We start from the raw sequence: 25,066 nt of genomic DNA, 5'->3' as shown, positions 1-25,066 counted from the left end.
ATGGGAGCATCGGAGAGCCAGATCTATAAAATCTTCTAACAATAAGACCTGGTGATTAAGAGAAAGCCCAAGTCAGTGACACCTTGGCTTTCTGGGTAAGCAGGCACATGAGTCAGCTTTTTCATTACCATGGCAAAACGCCTGAGCTAAACAACTTACAAGAAATGGATTTTTCCTTTTCCCCCAGCTCATGACTTCAAGAGTTTCAGTTCATGGTCACTTGGTCCTTTTGCTTTGGGCCTGGTGCGTAGTGGGGACAGCAAATCACAGTGGGGGAGGCAGCTGGTGCTCTCCTTTTACAGTATGAGTCCCAGGGATTGAACTCAGGTCATCGGCGTTGGCTGCAAGCTCCTTTATCCACGAAGCCACCTCACCAGCCTCTCCCCTAGTCTTCTATGACCACAGTATGGAAGAGGAGGAGGCTTCATATCGTCATATTCCTGGTTCAGCCAATAGTGGGAAGTTTCTCCCAATGTCTGTAGTCTGTTGTCTGAGAAGACCTCTGTTGTGTGGTTGTGAGATGAGGCGAGTTGTGTCTGTGTAGTGACTCAGGACTCCCTCATCCCCATGTAGGAGGGGTTAGAGCCGATGATCTGGGCAGTGGTGAGAGGCAATCTCCTCACAGGCCTGGCAAGTCTCTGACACTTAGTGATTGGCAGCTGCCCGAAGACTGAAAGACCATAATTCCTCTTGTTCCAGCACTGGGCCTGGTTCCCAGGTCTAGTACAACAAATGGTGTCTCCTGAGCACCCTGTTACCTAACACAACCCAATCGCTTCTGACACAGGTCTAGAGGACTGCTAATTACAGCCAACAAGATTATTCAAGGACACACTAGAAAGAACCCCTCTCACACTGTGTGACGACAGGAATCTAGGAAACAGCACCCTAAAACCCCTGGGCCAAGCCCCTCCATTTAGGAAGCCAGGTAGAACCCAAATGGGTTTTGGCACAACCTTTGAATTTGGGTCACCTTTGAGATTGTCCTCACCCATTCTGACTTTAGCAGTGGTCTTCAGATACAGGCTGTAAAGGACCATCAGTAACCCTGACCTATAACCCTGAGCATATACAATCTGACCCTTAGATACCTCAAGTCTATTTAATCAAAAATCTAATTAGAGACTCATAGGCATTCTTTGGGATGTGTGTATGGGCATGTGTGTATGCAGGTGTGCACGCAGGTGTACATGGATATGCAGGTGTGTATGGAGATGTGTGCATGCATTTGTGTATGGGCATGTGTGCATATAGGTGTATATGGACAAGTGTGTATGCATGTCTGCATGCAGGTGTGTATGGACATGTATGTATGCAGGTGTGCATGGGCATATGTGTATGCAGGTGTGCATGGAGGCCAGAGGTAGATGTCAAGTGTCTTTCTCTATTGCTCTATTTTAAAATATTTTGTTGTTTGTTATTACTTTTTAAATTATGTATATGCACTTGTATCTGTGTGTGGGCTTGCATATGTGAGTGCAATGAGCTTGCAATCCAGAAGAGGGCATGGATCCTCTGAAACCACAGTTACAAGTGTTAACTGCTGAGTCAGTCATCTCTTCACCCTAGAGAGTTGTACATTTTCTTTAAATGTGTGTGTGCCTTTGTGTGTGTATGTGTGCCATGTCATGCAGCGTCTACACGGAGTCAGAAGTCAGGTCCCCTTAGAACTGGAGTGGCCGGAAGTCACTAGGCCTGGGTGCTGGGAACTGAACCTGGATTCTGTTCAAGAGTAGCAAGCACTCTTAAGCATTGAGCCATTAAGGTTTGAATCCAGGCTTCTAGAAACTTCCAGCAAGTTATTTAGAGTTCTCTGAGTGCTCTTATAAAATGGGGGCAGCATCTATTTTTCAGATGTTCGGATTAAACAGTACAGCTGGATCAGATACCTTCACACTGGCTCTATTTTTCTCAAAGGTTAGCTTCTGACCCTCAAAGGCCAGGTGTGGCACGTTAGTGAGAGATCTGTGGAATATTCGAAAGCCTGCGTTTGGGCACGAGTGATTGTATGTCTTTCTCAGAGACCCTTAACCATAAGGACGAAGAGACACATCTATTCTTCCGTGGATATTTTTGACACAGGAGCTGAACAGTTGGACTTGAAGTCTGAAGGAGGGGAGGCAATCGGTGGGTCAGGTCTCACTATTTGTGTGTGTGTGTGTGTGTGTGTATACCCCTGCCGACCCCACAGAGCTGTGGACTGGGAAAAGCAAACTGAGGCGAGGGTCAATCTAAAGCTCTTCCCAATGCGGAAGCAACCAAGGGAAACAAGGGCAGACACGTTATGCTGTGATCAATACCCATGACCATTATAGAGGGTCATCCTGATTGCACAGAGCCAGCAGGCTGCCATCAGGTGGGCTGAAACTGAAAAGCCCTGGGCTGGTCAAATTGGACTGTCAACTTGACGGGATTTAGAGCCAACATGGAAGCTAGTCTGAGGGCATTTCTAGGTTAAGTTAGCCAAGGTGGCAGGGCTCATGGTGGATGTGGGCAGTCCCCTTCCTGGAGGGGGGTGTCCTGCGCTGCAGAAGGAGAAACTGACTTGAGCGCTGCTCCCCATCCCCACTTGCTGACCGTGGGGGCAACATGACCAGCTCCTTCAGACCCCTTCCCTGCCATGACGTCCTTACTGCACCCTCCAACTCGGGAGCCCTAATAAACTTTCTTCCTTAAGCTGCTTCTGTTGGGTTTTTTTTTTATTTTAAATTTATTTATTATGTATACAATATTCTGTCTGTGTGTTTGTCTGCAGACCAGAAGAGGGCACCAGACCTCATTACAGGTGGTTGTGAGCCACCATGTGGTTGCCGGGAATTGAACTCAGGATAACCACTGAGCCATCTCTCCAGCCCCCCTGTTGGGTGTTTTGTCAGAGCAACAAGACAAACAAACACAGGAGCTGACTCCCCTTTGGAAGGAGAACAGACAGGCTATAGGGCTTATGTTGCTATGCCTCACCCAGATGGAGTATTGATAAAATGCTTTAAAAATGTGGACATAAGCCGGGCAGTGGCAGCGCATGCCTTTAATCCAAACACTCCAGAGTTTGAGGCCAGCCTGATCTACAGAGCTAGTTCCAGGACAGCTAGGGTTGTTACACAGAGAAACCCCATCTCATCTCAAAAAACAAACGAACAAACAAAAACAAAACAAAACAAAAACACAAAAACCAAAACAAAAAAACCAAAAAACAAACAAACAAAAAAAAAAAAAACAAAACCCAAGCTCCCCGAAAACCTGTGAACAAAGGAAACGGAGGGTCGTGGGCCTTACGTGGCTTGTTCGTCATCTACCACGCGTGAAGCAGCACAAATCCTTTGCCGGACGTCAGCATTATGGGGACTTCCTGGCCTCTAGAACTGCGAGTAAATAAACTTCTCTTGTTTATAGATTAGCTGGTTGGCGGTATTCTGCTACAGCGTAAGAAAGTGAACTAAGGTCGGCTCCATCCTGGGACTTGAAGGAACAGACTGCCCAGACTTGGCAGAACAGCGAATTTAAGTTCTAAGGTTTCTTAGAGATGCTGAATCAGATACACGGCATTTGGAATGAGGTTAAGCCGCACGAGAAGAACGAACACATTTTTGGTAACTGTGCAGCGCGAAAGGCTTTAGTTTCTGAAGCATCTTGATGAGCCCGCAGAGGGTTTTGAGAGTCTAGGAAGTGGGGCTGTCATCAGAATCACACTTCTGCCTCTCTCCCCGACTCAGGCTGCTGACTGAAAAGCACCAGGCAAACAAACAAACTTCCAGAGCGCCTCTCATGGCAGCCACCTGCCAAAGGAGCATGTTTGCCTTGAGCCCCAGGCTCGGCAATGCTCCCCGCAGATCGGGAGCAGAGTCAAAGCGGAAGGACAATCCTTCACAAACGCTACGGTGGGGGCTAGTTGTTTTATTTGTTTAAAGAGTTATCTTTTGTTACTTTTCACTGTGTGTGTGCTAGGAATGAAATGTGGATCCTCTGCAGGAGCGGTAGGATTTTATCTGCCGAGCCATTTCTCCAGACTCATGAGCTTTGAATTGTCAACTTGATACCGTCTGGAATCACTTGGGAAGAGTCTCATCTGAGGACTTGTGTCTAGGCTGGGTTGGCCTGTGGGATGTGGGTGGAGGATTGTCTTGAAGATCCAGCCCCCTGTGGGTGGTGTCATTCTCTAGGCAGCAGGTGGCTCACAACCTGTAATTCCCAGTGATCTGACATGCTCTTCTGGCCACTGTGGGCACCTGCACACATGGTACCCCTACATACAGCCTGCCCATCCTCCCACATGTAAATAAAATTATCAGAAAGGAAGAAAAGACAGCATGTTACAGAGCCACATCACACCTGCTGATTGTGTGAGGGGCACAGGAAGACAGCACACCCGTATGTTAGTGAGATGAAGCATGTTATCTCATGAAGGGTATGTACAGTAGTACACATTAAGTTTCAAATAATAATGCCATCTCTGCATTATGTCCTGGCATAAACCCCACAAACAGCCAGGTCTGGGATGAAGGCTATTAATTCTGGGATATCTGTGATATAAGATAATGGTCCTTGTTTTTTGTTGTTGTTTTAAGATTTATTTATTTATTTTGTTTACAGTGTTTCTCTGCATGTATGCCTGCAGGTAAGAAGAGGGCACCAGATCTCACCACAGGTGGTTGTGAGCCACCATGTGGTTGCTGGGACTTGAACTCAGGACCTCTGGAAGAACAGCCAGTGTTCTTAATCTCTGAGCCATCTCTCTAGCTCCAGGATAATGGCTCTTCTTTACGAGAACAGGGTCTCATGTAACCCAGACTGATCTCAAACTTGCAATACAGCAGACGTCTGCCTATGGGGACTGCTGGGGAGATGACATACGTGTAGTTGCTCCGGTGATCACAGAGATGTCTAAGACCGACTTGCTCAGGCGACGTGAGACATGGATGACTACCAATGCTGACCTTCCTTCCTTCCTTCCTTCCTTCCTTCCTTCCTTCCTTCCTTCCTTCCTTCCTTCCTTCCTCCCTCCCTCCCTCCCTTTGTCTAGAGGTAATCACCAAGAACCACCACCTTCCTTTTTTCTTCTCCTGCCTTCCCTTTCTCCCCCCTCCCTCCCTCTGTCCCTTCCTCCCTTTCTCCCTCTTCCCTCTTTTCTTCTATGCTAGGGATGGAACCAGGGGTTCCGCACATGCTAAGACAACAAATCCATTGCCACTGAGCCACAGCCCAGCCTTGTCTTGGATTCTAACAGCACTATTGTCAAATAGACCCTGGTGATGTCAGGGCTCCAGGTCCAGCTATGCAGCAGCTGTTGGGGGCCCTACCCTTCAATATTTCTCCTTTGCTGGTTTCCTGTCCCTTGGTCCCAAGAGTCTCACAGGGGACCACTGTGGTCACGGGTACTGGTCTCTTCTCCCTACACGGAGGAAATTGTTACTCCTCTTATTGCCCAGGAGACACCAGTAACCCATTCCCCAACAACTGTGTTCCTCAGAAAGAAAAAAAAAAAAAAACGGTGGTAGGGGCAGTCACAAGAAAATAACAATAAATTGAACTTAACTTAATCATGCGTCCAGGCACAAGGCAACCACATCTAGCATGACTCTTTGGAGAGAACTGAAAATCTTCAACACTCTCAACTACCAAGATGCAGACCCAAATGAAAGTATTTACTTTGAGAGAGCTGAGAGGTTTGGAAGGGGACAGCTAAGGATGGCAGTGTTTCCCCATCTGGTGTTTCCGCTCCCTTGCTGGGGGCCCGTCCTTAGCAAACAACATTGATTCTCTCACCCTTGACAGCTATTGGAAAAGTCGGATGAGCTTCTCTTTGTTCTCTTCTCCCTCTAGAGTGGAGGCAACAGACGTTTGCCACTGCGGTGAATGATGAACCAGCTGCCGAGGATGCTTGGGCCAGGGAGACTATAAACCAGGGGTCTGAGAGTCCCCTCAGTCCAAGGACAAAGTCCTAAATCAAATTCTGTCTAAAGATCTTCTCTGCCCTGTCACACGTTCCTCCGTACCACAGAAGGGGCCCATGCTACTACAACAGCCTCATGTGACTCTTTTCTTCTTCTTTTTGTTTTCGTGTGTGTGTGTGTGTGTGTGTGAGAGAGAGAGAGAGAGAGAGAGAGAGAATGTGTGTGTCTGTGTCCGTGTGTCTGTGTGTGAGTGTGAGAGAGAGAGAGAGAGAGAGAGAGAGAATGTGTGTGTCTGTGTCCGTGTGTCTGTGTGTGCGTGTGTGTGTATATCTGTGAGTGTGTGTATGTGTGTGTCCGTGAGTGTGTGTGCACATGCATGCAGGTGCTTGTGGAAGGCAGAATGGGGGCATCAGGTTCCCAGGAGCTCGGGTTAAAGGCTTTTGTGAGCTGTCTGTCTGATGTGGGTGTTGGGACTGGATTTGGGTCTTCTATGAGACCACCAAATGCTCTTCATGGCTGAGCCCTGGGTAACTTTTCTTCATCATTATTTAAATTCCACATTAAAATAGCCCACCAAAATGACTAAGCTCTACCACCAGTCAGATGAACACTTTTCCATTCTCAAAGATGACAGAGAGAGAGAGAGAGAGAGAAATTCCTTCATCTGGAACAAGAAAGTCAAACTCAAAAGGTGGCAGAGAGCTGGAGAGACGCTCAGCAGTCAAGAGCACTCGATGCTCTTGCAGAGGGCCTGGGTTAGTTCCCAGCACCCACATGGGAGCTCACAGTCCTCCATAACTCCAGTTCTAGAGAATCCAATGCCCTCTTCCAGCCTTCTCAGGCACCGTACATATGTGGTAATATACATACATGCAGGCAAAACACTCATACACATAAAATAAATCTAGAAACCAAACCAAACCACAAAAACCCAAACAAACAAACAAAACTCTTACCACTGCTAACACCATCAAACCTACAGCACCCCCGCCCCCCAGCAGGGTTTATCTATGTAGCCCTGGCTGTCCTGGAACTCACGCTGTAGACCAGGCTGGCCTTGAACTCACAGAGATCCGCTGCCTCTGCCTCCCAAATGCTGATTTGGGATTAGAGGATGCACCACTCTATCTGGCTCATCCTCCACATTCTTGAATAGGAAATTCCATTTATTTTTTTTCTCTCCCTGCTCATTTGTACTGGAAGTATATCTGAAAATTTAGAAGACATGCCTTCCACTACAGACAGGGGATGGAGCTGCAGGGGCAGCACTGAGGAGGCTATTTTCTCTGGATGTACTATTTTCTCTGGATACAGTCATGACGGAAGTCAAGCCTCTGAATCAACACACTAAATGATTAGGCAAGAGAACCAGATGCATCATTGGCCAACACTATCTGCCTCATATGAGATCTCTGTGAACTTGACTTTGAGACTGCCCAGTGTGGGCCAGTTCTGCAGGCTGGAAATGAGGTTTGGTTTTTATACCCCTGGAACTGCCACCTCAGCTGTACGGATGGGTCTCTTGGCTTGTGTCCTCTGCACAGTCCCTTTTTCCTCCCCTGCATCTTCACCTTGAAATCTTGGCAGAGCATCAGAGAGTCGGGGCGGCAGTCTTGGCAGAAGCGAGGAGCCATGCATCAACCTCATCGCGGGCACAGACTGTATAGAGCGCATCCTCACCCTCTTTGCTGCTCGGCTGGCACGGGCAGGTCTGGGCATGTGACTTAGCACAAAGAACTTTCTGAATTCCATAGACAGCCTTGTCTCTGTGCCTGCAAGACTTAATAGAGGTGCTCTCTTTGACCCTCCGAGTTCACACTAGTGTGTGTGTGTGTGTGTGTGTGCGCACGCATGCACAGGTGGGACCAGCAGAACACATTGGGAATCTTTCATGAATATTCTATAGCTTACTGAGCTTGGTGCTCACTGATAGTCTCTCCCGGCGGGCCAGTGAGTTTGGGGGACCTGCCTGACTCTGCCCCTGGCCTTGTGGTTACAGATCTATGTCACAGGAACATCTGACTTTTATTGGGTTCTAGGGATCCAAACTCAGGTCCTCACTCTTGCAGAGGAGGCGCTTCACCCCCGAAGCCACCTCTCTGCTCTGATTAAAAGGAAAACACAACGGCACTGCTCTCAGGGCCCCTCTAATGGGCCAAAGCACAGACGGGCTGGAAAGGTGGCTCTGTGGTTATGAGCTTTTGCTGCTCGGTACCCATGTCAGGTGGCTCAGAGCCGCCTGCATCTCCTGCTCCAGGGATCTGATGCCCTCTTCTGGCCTCCACAGACATCCACACACACGTGACACACACGTGTACAAATACATAAACACGCTGAGAAAGTCAAGAAAGAATGAAGCCTGTGTTGAGGAGGTTTGGGAGCTGCCACTCAGGCCGTGGATTTGCTAGGAGACAGGGTCCCTGAAAGATGAGAATTGAGCCTTAGGCTGGGCCATCAGCTGATCCTGAGTCCCTGACATGTCCCTTTGAATCCCTGGTTAGTGGTGGCAAGAAGGTTGGCTGTCAGACAGGAGCCAGACAGAGCAAAAGTGCCAGCTCTGGTCACCTTAATGAGAGAGGCATTCTTGGCCGTGTGGCTCAGGGGCTTCCCGAGGAGAATGGGAAAAGAGAAAGAAGACTTCAGTTCCCCTCCTTGGACCTGGGTACAGTGTGTGGGACACTGGTGGAGAGGCATGCCCCAGAAGACCCTGGTCTGAATTTTTCAGCATCAGAAATAAGCCCCCCTAAAGCCCCCAAACTCCCAAACCAAAGAGCCCTCCCACCACCTTCTGCCCATTGGCACTCCGCCATCTGCAGGCGCCCTTCCTTATGAGACTGCAAGGAGGAACTGAAGAAAAGTCCACAAGGCAGCAAGTCTCGGGTTAAGGGGAAAGACCTCTGATTCACAACTGGTAGTTTAGCGGTGACAGATTCATCCTCTTTGATGGCACTTGCTCAGGAATGACTGCTGCTGGGAAGGAAAGCAAAGCCCTTGGCCTTCACTCACTCCTACAACAGCTGTAGAGTGAGCCCCGGGGCCGGAGCTGATGTTAGGAGCTGGTGAACTATGTATAGAGTGTGCAATGGCTATGCGCTAGTATGGGTAGTGTGACCTAAAACAATTAGCAGAAGGTAGCCTGGTCTGGAAGTCACTGCCTTGAGAGTAGTTTTTTTGCAGGGGCAGGGTAGAGTATGGGGTGTCCTCAGGAAAGCTCCCCGAAGGGAAGCCATGTTTGAGTTGAGCTTTGAAGGAGGCTCAGGGACTGGGGAGATGGCTCAGTTGGTAAAACTCTCGCCACACAAACAGGAAGGCCTGAGCTGGAATCCTCAGCACCTACGTAGAAGAGCCGGGTGCGCAGACTCCAACCTGTAGCCACAGTCTGGGGAAGTGAAGACAAGAGGACTTGCCAACCAGTGAGCTCCAGGTTCAGTGAGAGGTCAAGGCAGAGGGCTGGAGAGATAGCACAGTGCTTATGTGCACTTCCGGAAGACCTGGGTTCAGTTCCTAGCACCCACGTCAGATGACTCTCATACACCTCTAACTCCAGCTCCGGATCTGATACACTCCGGGCTCCATAGTCACATACACTCATATCACACATGCACACACGCGCGCACACACTTTAAAAATGCAACAGAAATGAATCTTAAAAATAAATCAGGTCAAGAGGTATGAAGGAAGATACGAGATTTCAACCTCTGTCCTCCAACACACACACACATGTACATATACATACTAAAGTATAATAAAAGCCAGAGCTAAGACCCTATCTCCAAAAACAAAACAAAATGGGCAAGAAAGTTTTCTCTGACCTCCACAAGTGTGCTTTGGTATATGCAATATGCCACAAAATGCAATAAAAAAAACCCTAACAACACCCCCAAAATTCCTTTTCATTTTATTTATTTATCCCCCTACTCCTGCTTCCCTTCTGTCCCCCAGCTTTTCTGGTGTGATTGAGACAAGGGCTATTTATAATGACAAGGCTGCCTTCAAACTCCTCCTGCCTCAACTTACCAAGCATACAGAAACATGTCTGGACCATTATGTTTTATTTTCTTTAAAATTATCTTTTTGAGATTTATCATTACTTATTTTATGTGTTTGGGTACTTTGTTTGCATGTGTCTGTACACGTGCATGCAGTGCTCATAGAGGCCAGAGGAAGGTGCCAGGCTGAAGTTACAGACAGTGGTTAACCACCACATGTGGGTACTGGGAATCGAACCTGGGTCCTCTGGAAGAGCAATCAGGGCTTTTATAACTGCTGAGCCATCTCTTTAGCTGCAACTTGGTTTTTCTTAAAGCACACAGGTCTGGCTGCCTGCAGGGTCTCATAAAGTTGATAACAACAGTATGCTTAGCCTTTGGATGAATGCATGTGGCACAGAATGATTCTAATTGGCCCCTTTTCCAGTCTTGAGGGACCAAAGTCCAGCCTGCAATGCATCAGGCAGGCATCTGCTAAAACCAAGTAAGACTTTTCTAGTCAAACAAATCCCCCAATAGGGAGGTAAAGATCTAAAGTACAAGGAAGCCCAGTTTGTAACATTTTTAAACATTTCTTTATGTACTTATTTATTTATTTGCGTGTGTGTGTGTGTGTGTGTGTGTGTGTGTGTGTGTGTGTGTGTACAGTCTGTGTATGGAGACCAGAGGACAACCTGTGGGAATGTGTCTGTACGCCTTCCATCATTCAGGTCTCAGGGACTGAACTCAGGACGTCAAGACTTAGCTGGAAGCACCTTTAACTGTATGCACAACCATCCCAGGAGCCCGGAATTTACTTTCAATGGGCTTATGCACGGGATCTTCAATCAGCCTTGATGAATCCGAGGGAAGAGCTTCAAGGCCCATGTGTTATAGCTCAAGGACAAGTCTGGGGCCCTGATTCTAAGCATACCATGATTGGCTGCACGTCGCTAAACAGCAAAAATAGCCCTGCGTCTGTTGTCACCCCAGGGTTGGGACACTGTCTACAAGCGGGTCGCTCCAGCTCCATCAGCAGCCATTAATAAGACACTAACAGGATATAATAATGACCGGTGCCAACAGTGCCATAAAGCGGGCGCGGCGAGGCAGAGGGCAGATTCTGGCAGGGGACAAGCCGGAGGGGAAAGTGTTCTGGCTCAAGTATTCTCAGCTGAGAAGAGAAGCTCTCGGGAAGGTGCCTGCTATTTTGAGAGAATGTTTCTGGGCTAACATGAGCCATCAAAGTTTTGAGGCTTGACTGAGGATTTTCTTTATGTTAAACTCCAAAGACAGAAATGAAATGCTGTCTGCATCCTCACACAGACAGGCTGCTGTGTTCAGAAAAGCCAGCGTGTTGAATGCTTAGCCCCAGGGATCCCTCTGCCGAGTGGGATGGGGAGGGGTTGGGAATGGCAGCGGGATTTAGTGAAGGGCTTGGGGACTTCATTCTGAGTCCGGCACTAAAGAACCCAGAGATGACTGGAGAGACGGTTTAGGGAGTAAGAGTGCTGGCTGATCTTCCAGAGGATCTGGGTTCAATTTCCAGCACCTCCATGGCAGCTCACAACCACCAATAACTATAGTTCCCAGGGATCTGATGCCCTCTTTTGGTTTCTGGAGGCAATGCATGCACTTAGTGGACAGAAAACACTCACGTCAAATAAAAAAAAAAAAAGACCAACCTTAAAGAACCTGTGAGATGTCAAGACTAAAACAAAGGAACACAAAGACAGATGGGACGATTCTAGGCATAGGAAGTGCTTCACAAATACTGTGTGGAATGAATGAATGAGTGCATCCGTAATTCTCCTGTTTGGATCACGCACCTCAGACTCTTTGTAGTAGCGCTCTGGAATCTCGTCACAGGCGATATCGATGAAGCACACTTCTCTTTCCAGGTCTTTGGCTTCGCTGTCAAAAATCTGAAAGGACAGAGCAGCACATCAAAGGTCAGCGGATGAAGCCTTGCCGAGTGCCCGGGGCGGGATGACACCCCACCGCGCGCCTTCCCGTGGCCCCCACAGCCCGAGCTTCGCCTGCCACAGAACGAGCGAGAATCATGACAGGATTTTATTCCTCACTTAGGTTCTGTCGCGTCAGAGGCAGGTGTAGCAGCTGTCATCGCATGCTGAGGGGTAGATGAAAAAGTGGGCTGTTTTTAGAAGTTCAAAGAATGAGGAAATAAATCTTTTCCAAAAACGCCTTCCAAAAAATTGAAGACTGCTGGGTTTTGGCAGGCTCATCTGAGCAGAGGCTGGGAGGGTCTGGTGAGACTGGGGACAAAAAATAGTGACACAGCCCAAGATCAGGGGAGGAAAATATGTGTGTCTTTTCGTTGAGTTAAAAAAAAGTTAGTTGCGTTTATTTATTTGTGTGCATTTATGCACGCCAGGGTAGCCATGGGGAGGTCAGAGGACAAGCTGCCGGAGTTGGCTCTCTTTCCACCATGTGGGTCCTGGGGTATCTGATTCGGGTTGTCAGGCCTGGCAGCAAGTGCCTTTCCTGCGGAGCCATCTCACCAGCCCTTGATTAACTTATTTTATGTGTTTAATTCACAAATATGCTCTCATTGCAGAAAAGAGACCGGCAAAGAGAAAACAGACCTCAAACCCTTTCCTTTGCCTAGGGTTAGCTATCATTTGTAGAAACAGGCTGAACTCGAACTCACAGAGATCAACATGTGCTGGGATTAAAGGTGTGTGCCGCCACTACCAACCGGCCATTTTTTATTTTTTTAAAGTCAGGGTTTCTTTGTTTCCCTGGCTGTCCTGGAACTCACTATGTAGACCAGGCTGGCCTTGAACTCACAGAGATCTGCCTACCTCTGCCTCCTGAGTGCTGGGACTAAAGGGGTGTGCTACTACATGCAGCTTCCCCCGCCCTTTCTTTCTTGAGACAGGGTTTCAGTGTTGCCCAGGCTTCCAGATACAACCTTGAACTTCTGATCCTCCTGCCTCCACCCTCCCAGTATTGAGATTACAGACTTGCATCACCATGCCTGGTCTTACAAGGTTCTTAGAACTGAGCCCAGGGCCTCACGTACACTAAGCAAACACTATCAGTTGAGCCATATTCCCAACTCAAACGTACATTTTTTATGAGAGTGCGATTTCATCTATATGTGAACAGCATACAGCTTGGCTAGGTTCTTTTGGCCTAGAACACCACACATGCAGGTGTGCACACACCTACCCATATTTTGGTCTGAAGTGATGAGGCAGCTTCTCAAGGACAGGAAGCAGATGAGGTTTGGAAAGTCATGTTATCTTTGGAGGATGCACCCCACCTCACTGCAGGGGCTCATCCATGACCACTGATCCCCCTGAACTCTGCCACAGAGGATGGGGTATTTCGTAAGAATACGACGGCAGATGCCTACCAACATTGTGTCGGTGCACCATTGTTGCTAAGACTATACCCTTCAGAGGTGCAGTGTGGGAGGGCTCTTCACCTGACAGGTGAGCGTTTTAGCCCGGTGGTCAATCAGAAACTCTCTGCCAAGCCTGCTGTTTGCTCTATCGCCTGTCTCTTTTCTTTCCTTCTTCCTCCTTTCTGGTGTAAATGTAAGTGGTCATACGTGAAGTGTGGAAGACAGAATCCCTCTGTCACTCTCTCCTTAGTTTTGAAACAGGGCATCTCGCTGAATCTGGAGTTTGACAGGCTGTCTGGTGAGCCGCTGTGATCCTCCCGTTTCCATGCCTCCCAGCATTCCATGCCACCAGACACAAGCTTTTTATGTCGGTGCTGGGAATCAGTAAGCATTTTACCTAACGAGCCGTGTCCTCAGGCCCCCCACTGTCTACTCTTCTAATAAGTTGAGAGGTCTGACGGGTCAGGTGACACGAACTTCCAACCTGCCCTGAGATGCCTGTGGCACATTCCTCAAAGGTTTAGAAAGCGTGGCTTTTTAGATGAACCCAGCTCCTCCTACTGCCTCTTGCAGTCCCACGCTTCTGGGCACTCCTACTGTCTGGGATGGACAGATGGACTGCCTTAAAACAAAACAGACAGTGGGCAAACCAATAGGGTCTGGGTGGGAAAAAAAAATCAGTTATGAAATGAAGGATTGTGGGAGTCAGAGTCGGCCTCTCACTCGTTCTCAAGTGTAAACCAGGAGGAAAAGGAAGACAGAATAGAACTCCTGAGGGGATGGGGCTTTCTAGACAGTAAATTACAAGAGAAGCAAAGAGGTTTGACATTTATTGGTGTAATGTACGGTATTCAAAGAAAGGGAAGTAGGCAGGTGTTAAGAGAGCCACTGGCAAGCTGTGTGATTTTAACTTATTAATTATACAATCTCTCTCTCTCTCTCTCTCTCTCTCTCTCTCTCTCTCTCTCTCACACACACACACACACACACAGAGAGAGAGAGAGAGAGAGAGAGAGAGAGAGAGAGAGAGAGCCAGATATTGATATCAGGTGTCTTCTTTCATCAACTTTACTATTTTTTTAAAAAAGATTAGGTTGGCGTGTGTGTGTGTTTGTGTGTGTGTGTGTGTGTGTGCTGTGAGGGTATGCGTATCTTGTGGAGGATGCCATGTATCCAGCTCTGTCACTCTTGGCCTTATTCCCTTGAGACAGGGTCTTTCACTGATCCTGGCCCTAGACTGGTAGTCTACAAGCTCTGGTGAGCCTCCTATGTCCAGACCCCCACACAGCTGGAGTTACAGGAGCATATGACCACACTTGCCTAATTACTTGGGTGCTGGGGATTTGAACTCAGATCCTCATGCTTGCAAAGCAGGTGCTTTTACCCCCTGAGCCATCTTCCCGGCCCTTCAACCTTATCTTCCGAAGCAGGGTCTATCACTGAACCTGGATCTCATCCATTTGGCTATTGGCTGGTCAGTGTGCTCCAGGGACCCTCCTATATCTGCCACCCCACCCGAATACTGGGATTACAAAAGGGTGCCGTCACACCTGATTTTTACAGGAGTGCTGCGAATGTAAACTCGGGTCCTCTTGCTTGTGTGGCAAGTACTTTAGTGACTGAACCAATTCCACAACTGCAATTAAAACCTAAGAAAGAACCACCAACACACCACATTATCGCTTCACAGCTCGAAGGAGAGGACCCTGTGGGCATTTCTCCTCTAGAGCATGTACTACTAAAGCTTGCCCATAGAGGGCGATCTAGGGAGACTACTGGGGAAAGGTTAGCCTCTTTCGGGCTTGGGTCCTGGAAGGTATGCGCAGTCTGTGGAAAGAGATGCTGTTCTGCCCTGCTGTGTGCCTGGAGGGCAGCTACTCAATGACCTTGCAGTCCTGGCAGCGGGCCCAGGAACCACTTCTCTCTGGCCCTCCTGAGGCGGGCACTGTGCGCGCTTCAGCCTTGCACTGGTAGTGTGGGCCAACTCCCTTGGCACACCTGGCCTCTACCCTCACCTTGCCTGTGCCCCAGAAGACTTTCTGTTGTTCAGTGCCTGGCACCCAGCTGGGGAACTCCTCTGCCATCTTGGGGGTGACAGCCACACCTTTTCCAGAGGTGTCATGGAGAGAGGGCCCTTTCCAAGTTTGCCCCTCCGTGGGCATTTCTTTCTTAGCTCTAGAGTAACCTTTATGTTCTCGTCCCGTCTTGGAAGTCGCTTCTACTAGATATTTGTAACTCCTGATCGTATGTTCCTCCTGTCCAAACGACTACGCTTTCTTCTTCTGCTGCGCCCCAGCTGATAAGCTCCTTGCATACAGGGCGTGGCTGGCTTCGAGGACAGGGACGGCTGGACGCCCGCCCTTGGAAAGTTACCAAGGCTACTTCCCAAAACTCGAGGCGGAATAAAGAACGTGCTGAAGAAGAAGGAAATGAACAGACTGCGAACCTAGGGAGAGCTGGCATGAGCAAAACTCTATTATTAGCCCCGGTTTTCAGATAATAAAGGTTCCAAAGCGTAAGGTCATATAGTCAGTGCCAACGACGTTCAGCTCGGAGGGCGTGGCTCCCGGCTCTCCAGTGAGGCTCCGCCATGAAGAAAAGTCCGCCTTCTCACCACCATCTCACCAGCCCGAAGTGCTTCCTGCTTCTTTCTGGAAAGATGACCCTGGAGTCTGACTCTCTTCTGGCTACTCATAAAACCTAGCCACTGCCGAGCACGCCCTTAAGACTCCGTGTTCATCTATCTCCGGTTCAGTGGCTCAGGTGTTCTATTAGGAGCAACCGTTGTACAATCTCTGGTCTCTTTGGTTAACAAGATGTTTAGTTTGTGTCAAAGTCCCTGAAATACCAAATGCGGGGAAGTCTGCGTGACTTCTGCTTTGCAGTCAACACATACAGGTAGGTTTCTAGTGCCCAAACACAGGAAATCACGTGAGGTCAGCACTTTCAGGGATGAGGTAACAGAGAGCCAGGTCCCAAGGACAGTGTCTTTTCTAGTGTTTAAGGTTTTAGGAGAAGCTCCTATGTAGTCAGTAAGTCTAAAGAACGGGTCAGAGAGCAGTTGAGGAAGATATCCAATGCTGACCTCTGGCCTCTGCATGTCTGTGCATACATGTAAACACCTGCTCACACGTGTGTGCACATACACCAACATGCATACACACACATCACTTTAGGAAATGTGCTCTTTGAGAATTTGTCTTTAGGGAAGACCCTTAAACAGAGCTGAAATAATCTATATACGAACATTTTCAGCAATGAAAAGCAAGAAGCTGGGGGGGGGACCTCAAGTTTGCAAATCTCACTGTGGGGGAATGGCCAAGGAGCTGAGGATGATCGGTGTGATCAGCTACTTTGTGTCACACGGTCCTGACAGAGGAGGATGCTCTGGGTTCCTCTCTATTGATGTTTGTTCATCACCACGGAATGTGTCCTGTCCCTGGCACTCTGGATTTCTCCTCGAATAGGGCCATCTTCCTAGACTTTTGCATTTATTGCAAAAGTCTTGTTTTATTTCTTGAGTTTGATTTTTTTGGAGGGGGAGCGTGGATGGTGGTTGCAGCCTATGGGAAATGGTCTGCAAACCCTTGGCTGTCTTGAAACTCGCTCTGTAGAGCAGGTTGGCCTCAAACTCAGATATCTGCTTGCCTCTGCCTCTCAAGTGCTGGGATTAAAAGGTGTGTACCACCACTGCCTGGCTACTTTCTTTCCTTTTTGGTTTTTCGAGACAAGGTTTCTATGTAGCTTTGGAGCCTGTCCTGGAGCTAGCTCGAACAGGTCAGTCAGAAGAGACAATCCTTCAGAGGACTGGTAAAGGTTCAATAACCCCCACCACGTATGTTCCACAGTGGGCCTCTCGGACGTGTAAGATAAGGTCTTAGGGGACTCAGAATTTTTAGAAGATGAGATTTAAAACAAGAGCCAGTCAAATGACGCAACAGAGCGCGTGATCCACGTTATCCAATTGTAGCTGCCCTTCCTGCCATACCAAACCTCAAAGATGACTCAGTTGCGTACATAAATGGCGCAGCATCTGCAAAATCTGCACCCTCAAGCAAACTAAAGCGTTCTTCTCTATATATATTGCCATTAAGAGTTACTTTATCCTGAAGTCAAACATGAGGGACCCGAGACCATGAATATAGGTTCGGTTTTCCCTAAATTCAGTGCTTCAATAGAGTAACAGTTTGATAAAGGCTTTATAGTTGTCAGAAAAACGGATGTTGTAATTAGGGTACAATTCACCTCCCGACACTCTCCCTCAAGAGCCTGCAGATGTCACAGGACTGTCACAGCGGCGCCCTACACAAGTATTTCAACACTGGGTTCCCAACCTGTAGCGCAGAGCACATTCTGGTTGATGGTGAAAGTAGTGGAGCAAAGAAAACCCTGAATTAGTTAAAATATTATATTGAGTGAGATCCGAGCCCCATGGGCACAGTCCTTCGGAGGAGTGGAGACTGAAAACCCATAGTGTTTGCTTGCTTATAGGTAACTAAGCCTTCTGGCCTCACCTCCATCATATTTCCCTCACACCTCAAAGCCTGTTCTAAGCAGGGAATTGAACCAAGACTTTGTCCTGCGTCTACAGGGGAAAGATTCACACCAGAGTCTATGAACATCCTTACCATGTGATCCTATGACCCTTCCCACAGACAACAGTCTTTATTTTGGTCATGTAAAACCTCATCTCGAATTAGGAAAAACAAAATTATTAGAAAATCAAATAAATTCAGAAAGGATCGCTGTGATACGAAGAAACGGAGAAGCTGCTCAGAAGACAGGGATAAAGACCAAGTATATCCGCACCTGCACTTAAACTCTGCGTGGTGATGCCCTTTGCAAGTCCTGCTCTGGGGTTTGGGAGACTTTTGTTGTTTTATTTGTTTGTTTGTTTATTTTTTGAGACAGGGTCTCTCTGTGTGTCCCTGGCTGTCCTGGTACTCACTCTGCAGACCAGGCTGGCCTTAAACTCACAGAGAGCCACCTGTCTCTGCCTCCAGAGTGCTGGGATTAAAGATGTGTGCCACGGCGCCCAATTTAAGAGCAGATTTAAACTGTGCCCACTGCAGGTGTTACATGCATTCCAGTCATATCTATGCTCTATAAACCGGATGTGAGCTTTCATCCAGTGGCTAGTTTTTTTTTTAAATTTTATTCTTCTCTCCTACATTATATCTGACCACAGTTCCCCCCACTCCTCTCCTCCTAGTCTCCCCCAATTCCTGCCAATCCCTGCCATCTACCCTTTCCCCAGATTGACTCCTCTTCCATCTCCCTTTAGAAAAAGGCAAACCTCCCAGTGATATCAACCAAACATGGCATATCAAGTTACAATAAGACTAGGCGCATCCCCTCATATCAAGGCTGGACGAGGCAACACAGTAGGAGGAAAAGGGTCCCCAAAGCAGGCAAGAGGGTCAGAGACAGCTCCTGTTGCCATGTTAGCAGGCCCACAAGAACACCAAACTACACAATCATTACATACATGCAGAGTCCATGTATATAAATGATATATGCATATATATTCCTGTGTTCTTTGTGACACCTAAGACAATATATTTTGACTGCCCTTAAAGCATTGTTTTGTGTAAGTCTTAGCATGCGATCGGGTACATGTGCCAGACACATGTGTGGAGGTCAGGGGACAATTCTGGGGAGTTAGTGCTTGGCTTCAACCACTCCTCTGCCATTTCAAAATTCTGTTTACCGTGTTCTGTCTGTGTGAGGGGGTGTGCACACCAGAGTGAAGCTGCGGCTGGAGACGCCCAAAGATGGAGTTCCATGTGGTGCCGAGCCTACAGTATGGTGCTCAAATTAGGTCAAGAGTTTCCTCCTTTGTGACCCATGGGAGGCTGCTGCACGGTATGGCCCGGAGTCTCCAGGTTCTAACGCACAACTGCTAAGCTACGGTGCCCTGGAGAACTGACTGCTGGGGCTCGGAGTCCCAGGGGAAGCAATGGCCCCAGCCTCGCTCTTGAGCTGACCTTGGTCTTGGAGTAGACTCAGAACCCCATCTGGCAGGGCAGTCAGAGGCGAGCGGCTTTTATTTAATCCTCATCAAACGTTCCACTGGCCCCAGGCTTTGGGGTATTAAGGCTGGTGGATTGCCTGGAATGCTGGGTAAACGGCAGCCTTTCTCTAGAGAGGGCTCTGGTGGACAGCATCATTAGGCCTTTGGTTAGGGGGAAGGGAAAACAGTTTTCCAAGGCCAGCAGGGAGCAGCAAAGAGACTTGAAGGTAAGGGGCTCAATCCCGAGAGAATCTGAGAGATACTGTCCCAGTGGGGAAGCGACAAGGGGCTGCCAAGGGGTGGCACCTGTCTGCTTCTATTGTCCTCGATTTCACCAACAGCTCAGCCACCGTCCAGGGTGGTAGGTTTGAGGGACTTTCTGTTTGCATTTTTTGTCACTGTTGTTTTTTTAAAACACACAGTCCCTTGGAGCCCAGACTGGATTTGAACTTACAATGTAGGTGGTTGAGGATGATCTGGAACTTCTGATGCTCTCCAGGGCTGGGATTGCAAGCCTGCACCATGATACCTGAGACTGAGGACAAAGCTCAAGCCATAATATAGGCTAGGCAAGCACTCTCCCAGCTAGGATACATGCTCAGTCCTGTGTCTAAATTCTAACTGTTTAATACTCTGGTTTCTCTTTAGAGCATATAAATTACCTTTAACTATTTCTTAAATGTTTAGTATATTATATATAAATACATATGTATATATATAATGTTTATAAGTGAGTGTGTGTGTGTGTGTAAACTCAGCACCTCCTGCATGTTGTAATAATGTTTTACTCCTAGAGCCAGCATTTTCTAAAAAAAAAAAAAAATTAATTGAAGATAATAACCATATACATTTATGAGGCCAGTATAACATTTTAATATACATATACATTGTGTAATTAGAATTCTGGTAGTGATATAATCATTGCCTTAAATATTTATCATTTCACTGGGTTGGGAGTATTAAAAACCCAGCGAACTGCTGTCAATCCTAGTGGGTTGGCAGAAGTTTAGGATTATTGCACAGTATTAGCATGCTATAAAACATGAGAAAAAAAAATCTCTTCTCCACGTAAGGTTTCCTTTCTGGGGGGTCCTGAGGGACCAGGCCCAGAGTGTCACAGTGTTGGCTAGACACACCCCTACCACTCTGGGGTGGCCTTGGAGAAGAGCTACAGACTTAGTGAGGAGGGGCTTCAAAAGCCAGAGCTCTCTGAAACCTGTCCTTGGGATTAGACTACACTTCTAGGCTGTGCTGCTACAGGATCCAGGAAGGAGCCGGGAGTGTGGGGATGGAACAGCACTGTTGTGTATGTTGGTCACGTGTGCTGGTCACGTGAGGGCATTCACTCCTGAGGGGCCAGAGAACGGCACCACTATTAATCCCTGTGGAATCAGGCCTGAGAAGCTACTATGGGTTAACACTCCACTGGGGAAGGGGCTGCTGAATTAGGAGGTGGAGAGGGGAGGGGAAGTGTCAGGCTTCCACTCCCGTAGGACAGGAGTCCTAGGTGGGGAGGTACAGCCCAAACCAGACAGGAAATGCCAAGTGGAACAAGATGGCTGCTCTCTCTCTTCATGGCCTGCTGAGCCCCAAGCGAGGATTCCCACAGTGGGGAAGGGGCTTGGGAAGGGAAGAAGCAGCAGAAAAGAACTCCCACATCTTAAACCACAGGAGGGAAGGTTCAGATTGGGAGGCTGCCCTGAGACAGGGTCTCCTGTGTAGCCTCGGCTGTCTTGGAACTTGTTCTGTAGACCAGGCTGGCCTCAAAATCAGAGCTCTGCCTGCCTCTGCCTCCCACGTGCTGGGATGAAAGACGTGTGCCAGGGCCACCTGGGTTTTGATTCTTATATCAGTCATTGAACAACCATTTTTTTTTTTTTTGTAACAGTTTGACTAAATTACAGCCCTCAGCCCAAGATGGCTTGCAAGCTGGATTTTAGGAGAAATTTGCCAGAGGTATTTCTGACAGAATCCAGAGCCTTGTAGAGGCTGGACAAATGCTCTGCCACTGAAAGCCACAGTTCTTATGCTAATCTCTGTCCTCACCCCTAGACAGACTCTTGTTAACAGTCAAACTGGGCCCTGACCTGAATTCATGATCCTACCTCTGCTGTCTCTTCAGTGCTGGAATTATAAGTGTGTTCTGCCATCGCTGGGACATTCTCAGTTTGAGTACAGGGAGACACACGGTGGAGTCTGCCCCTTCCTGGATGAGACCACATACCTCCCAGAGCTGTTCTCTTCTGTCGTTTATCACTAAAAGTATTTCTGCTTTGTTGTTTTGTTTGTTTGATTTTTATTTCTCTCTGTAGCTTTGGTGCCCGTCCTGGAACTAGCTTTTGTAGACCAAGCCGGCCTTGAATTCACAGAGATCCTCCTGCCTCTGCCTCCCCAGTATTGGGATTAAAGGTGTGCACCACCACTGCCCGGCCACAAAAAGTATTTCTGAGGAACTAAACTTTCTTAAAAAAATAATTAGAAAACTACAGTCAAGCATAAGAAGGATTAACAGGGCATCCTAAAGGGTGTAGGTATCTTAGCCCTTCAGTTTGTTGAGGACTAGATAGACAAAAGTTTAGAAATTGGGGCTGAGGATGTAGCTCCTATGGTAGAGTGCTCACCTAGTGAGCACAAGGCCCCAAGTTCCAACCCCAGCACCACACAAAGCAGGTGCCATGGTCCCAGCACTGGGGAGCTGGAGTCAAGAAGATCTGAAGTTCAAGACCATCCTTTGCTACTTTTTGAATCCTCAAACTAAATAAGAATTTATAGCCTGGGTTACATGAGATCTTGTCTCACACAAAAGAAAAACAAACATCAACAACAAAAACTAAAACTAGGCAAACAACAATACCTCAAGTGTTCATAAGATCCAGTGCTTTCAGTAGAATACAATGACCTATGTTTTTTTTATATAATCTTTTTTTAAAAATTTTTTGTTTGTCTTTGTTTATTTTTTTATTTGCATTGATGCTTTTGCCTGCATGTATGTCTGTGTGAGGGTGTCAGATCTTGGAGGTACAGATAGTTGTGAGCTGCCATGTGGGTGCTAGGAATTGAACCCGGCCAGATAGCCATTTTAAAGATTTGTTTTTAATATTTTAAAAATTATGTGTGTGTGTCTGAGTACGGATATGTGCGTGTGAGTGCAAATGTCCTTGGAGGTCAGAAAAGGGCAGCAGATATATATATATATATATACGGATGAGGTTCTTGTCATCTTCAGCTCCCAGGATTACCAGTTTTATATAGGTATTTTTGTGGTGTGTGTGTTTTGTGTGTGTGTGTGTGTGTGTGTGTACGGATGGGGCTCTTGTCATCTCCATAGCTGTTAAAATCTCCCATTATACCAAGATACAGCCTCATAGCATATCCTCTACCTACTCCAGCTCTGGAAGCCACAGACATGTTCTCCATCCTGTGACTGCGGATTTGCAAGAGTCTCAACAGGAATGGAGGACTTGGTACTGTGCTTGCCTAGCACTTGTAAGAACCCTGCCTTTGACCCCAAGCCCTTCATAGAAGACAGAGAAACCAGGCAACTGGAAACTCAGAGAATTCAGCTCTGGAGACCGATAGCACCCTCCAGACGCCAGACCCTTCCCAATGCCTAGCATCTCGATATCCATGCCTTTTTAAATGTTGAATTGTTTTCTATTGTGCAGATGATGTTTATCCACTTCTCTGAGCAGAGAGAGTCGCTAAAGGCATCCGTGGACGGGGTTTTACATGGTTGAAACACAGGAGTGGGATTCCTGGGTTGTGTGGTGTCTGCTAATTCTTCCTCCAACACAGCTAGCAGTGTTCCTGTAGCAGAGTGGATAGTGTCCCTTCCTCAACTCATGCCTATCAGGAGGCTCAAGAAAGACCTCACCCGGAAACAGGGACCTTAAAGATGTAATAGTTGATGCTCTTACGATGGTGAGCATCCTTAAAAGAAGGGGTGGGGATGTAGGCATGAAGAAGACAAAGAGTAGTTGGTACCAGAGGAAAACATGGTATAGAGAGAGGCAGAGTCTGGAGGGATGCAGCCACAGTCAAGGAATGGGTGGCGCGCTGCTAGAAGCTGGGAGGAGCCCCGCGGCACCCTGAGTTCAATCCCTGACCTCCATCACAGTGCACTCTGCCTCCTGGCTGGAGAGAGTTGTACGGCAGGCAGTCTAGCAAACTCCACAGTCCTTGACTCACAAGATCCCTTTCTTCATATCCAGACCACGATGGTGCTCACCACCCTGAGCACTTGTCAGCAAAGGCCACTAGACTTTGTTCTCAGTGGCCAAACACGAGCTTCCGAGAGCCCCCAGGGTACACGTGTGGTCTTTCCTTTTGCCACCTACCTCAAAGGTTACACAACTTTACAACAACAGACAGAAACCCGATGAGCACAATTGGTCGGCGAGATGCAGGGACAGGAATAACCCAGGGCTGTGGCTCCTTGGTGAGGTTCAACAGAAAGGGTAGAATGGGGACAATGAGATCAAAGAGCAAAGGATGCTGGGTAAAGTGGTAAGGCGGAGACAGGAGAAAGAGGTTTGCATGGTAGAGAGTTCACAGCAGTGTGGCCTTTGAGGGAAGGGACACTTTGAATCCAGGGTTCGAGTCTAAAAGGCACTCGTGTGAAATACGAGGGCAGTCAACTATTTCCAGCCGGGACCTGGCGATCCCCAGGCTCGCCCGAGCAAGGCTAATGTAACGGTGGAGAAGGCGCAAAGCAACTCAAAGCAACACGCAGCGACAAACACAGAAAGAAGTTGTTGGGGGTGGAGGTAGGGGCGTGGACAGGGCGGCGGGGTGGGGGCATGCGAAGAATAACAAAATACCACCACAATGTCCTAATCAGGTGCTCTAGGCGGTGGCCACTGATTATGGGGAGGCAGAGAAGTACAGCCATCCATTAGGGCCACAAAGCTACAGCTGGATTCATTAACTAAAAAGGCTTTTAAAGGTGAGGGGGGAAAAAAGCTCCTAAGTTTCAGTTCCCAGGGTAGCTGTAACAAGGTCTTTTCAGAAGTTATTCTGGTTTTGGCACAGAGGGCAGCCTGGGAGCAACCCCCCCTCCTTGGGCACAGATGGGCCTAGGAGAGGGGCCAGCACCTCCCGTGGGCAGGTGTGGGTACTGGCGCAGGGACTGGTGTATGGTTTCCCTGCAGTAGGATCAATAATGGGTCCAAAAATAAATCTCCGAAACTGTGCTTAAAATAGCTCCAATTTCCCCAGTTCTTTCTTATTTCGTTCACAAGGTGGTCTCTGGGAGCGGGAACAACTGGTTTTCTCTCAAGTTGACAAATTGATATCAAGCCTGGAACTGCTGGCAGGCCCCGGCTGGCCTGGCCTCCACCGGCCTCCCTGTTTGGCGTTTGTCTGCTGGAGGTGACTTTGGTCCCCCTGGTTCCCTCAAGGTTTTTTGTTTTATTTTTATTTTTTTTAAAGCCCACACAACGAGTGTTCTGCATGAAGAGGGAGAGTTAGCAACACATGGTAATTACGGGTATGTGTTTCTCCACTCAGCCTTTCGGGAAGAGAATCAAGTACAGGGGACAGATGGTGTCGCTGGGGTCTGGCTGGGGTCACCAAGTGAGAGTCGGCAAAGGGAAGAAGCCTACAGCCTGGCTCTCTGGAGAGTTTCCCTTCTGTCGTTCGCCAAGTGAGTGTCCTGAGGTACCTCAGGGCCTGTGCCTCCATCCGGCTCACTCCTGCCGAGCCTCTCAGGGCAAAACAATGCACTGGGCACCAGCCCCAAACCACTTAAGAATCATAAAAGATTGCATCTACTGTCAGAAAAAACAAAACTAAGGAACAAACTGTTACATTTTTCTGGTAG

The 25,066-nt window shown here is 48.0% G+C and overlaps 1 protein-coding gene across 1 annotated transcript in view; it reads right to left on the bottom strand.

Annotated features, from left to right (window-relative positions):
- Positions 1-25,066, bottom strand: part of Pitpnc1 (phosphatidylinositol transfer protein cytoplasmic 1) — a 270,776-nt gene that overhangs the window by 37,881 nt on the left and 207,829 nt on the right. The window contains exon 6 of the mRNA XM_085695972.2: positions 11,689-11,784. Coding sequence (XP_085552098.1) covers positions 11,689-11,784 — 96 coding nt within the window. The remainder of the gene's footprint in view (positions 1-11,688; positions 11,785-25,066) is intronic.

Source organism: Myodes glareolus, chromosome 9, assembly GCF_982192425.1.
Source record: "Myodes glareolus chromosome 9, mMyoGla1.1, whole genome shotgun sequence".
Classification (NCBI taxonomy): Eukaryota; Metazoa; Chordata; class Mammalia; order Rodentia; family Cricetidae; genus Myodes; species Myodes glareolus.
The sequence above is the reverse complement of the archived record's forward strand: the minus strand, read 5'-3'. Positions and strand labels throughout refer to the sequence as shown.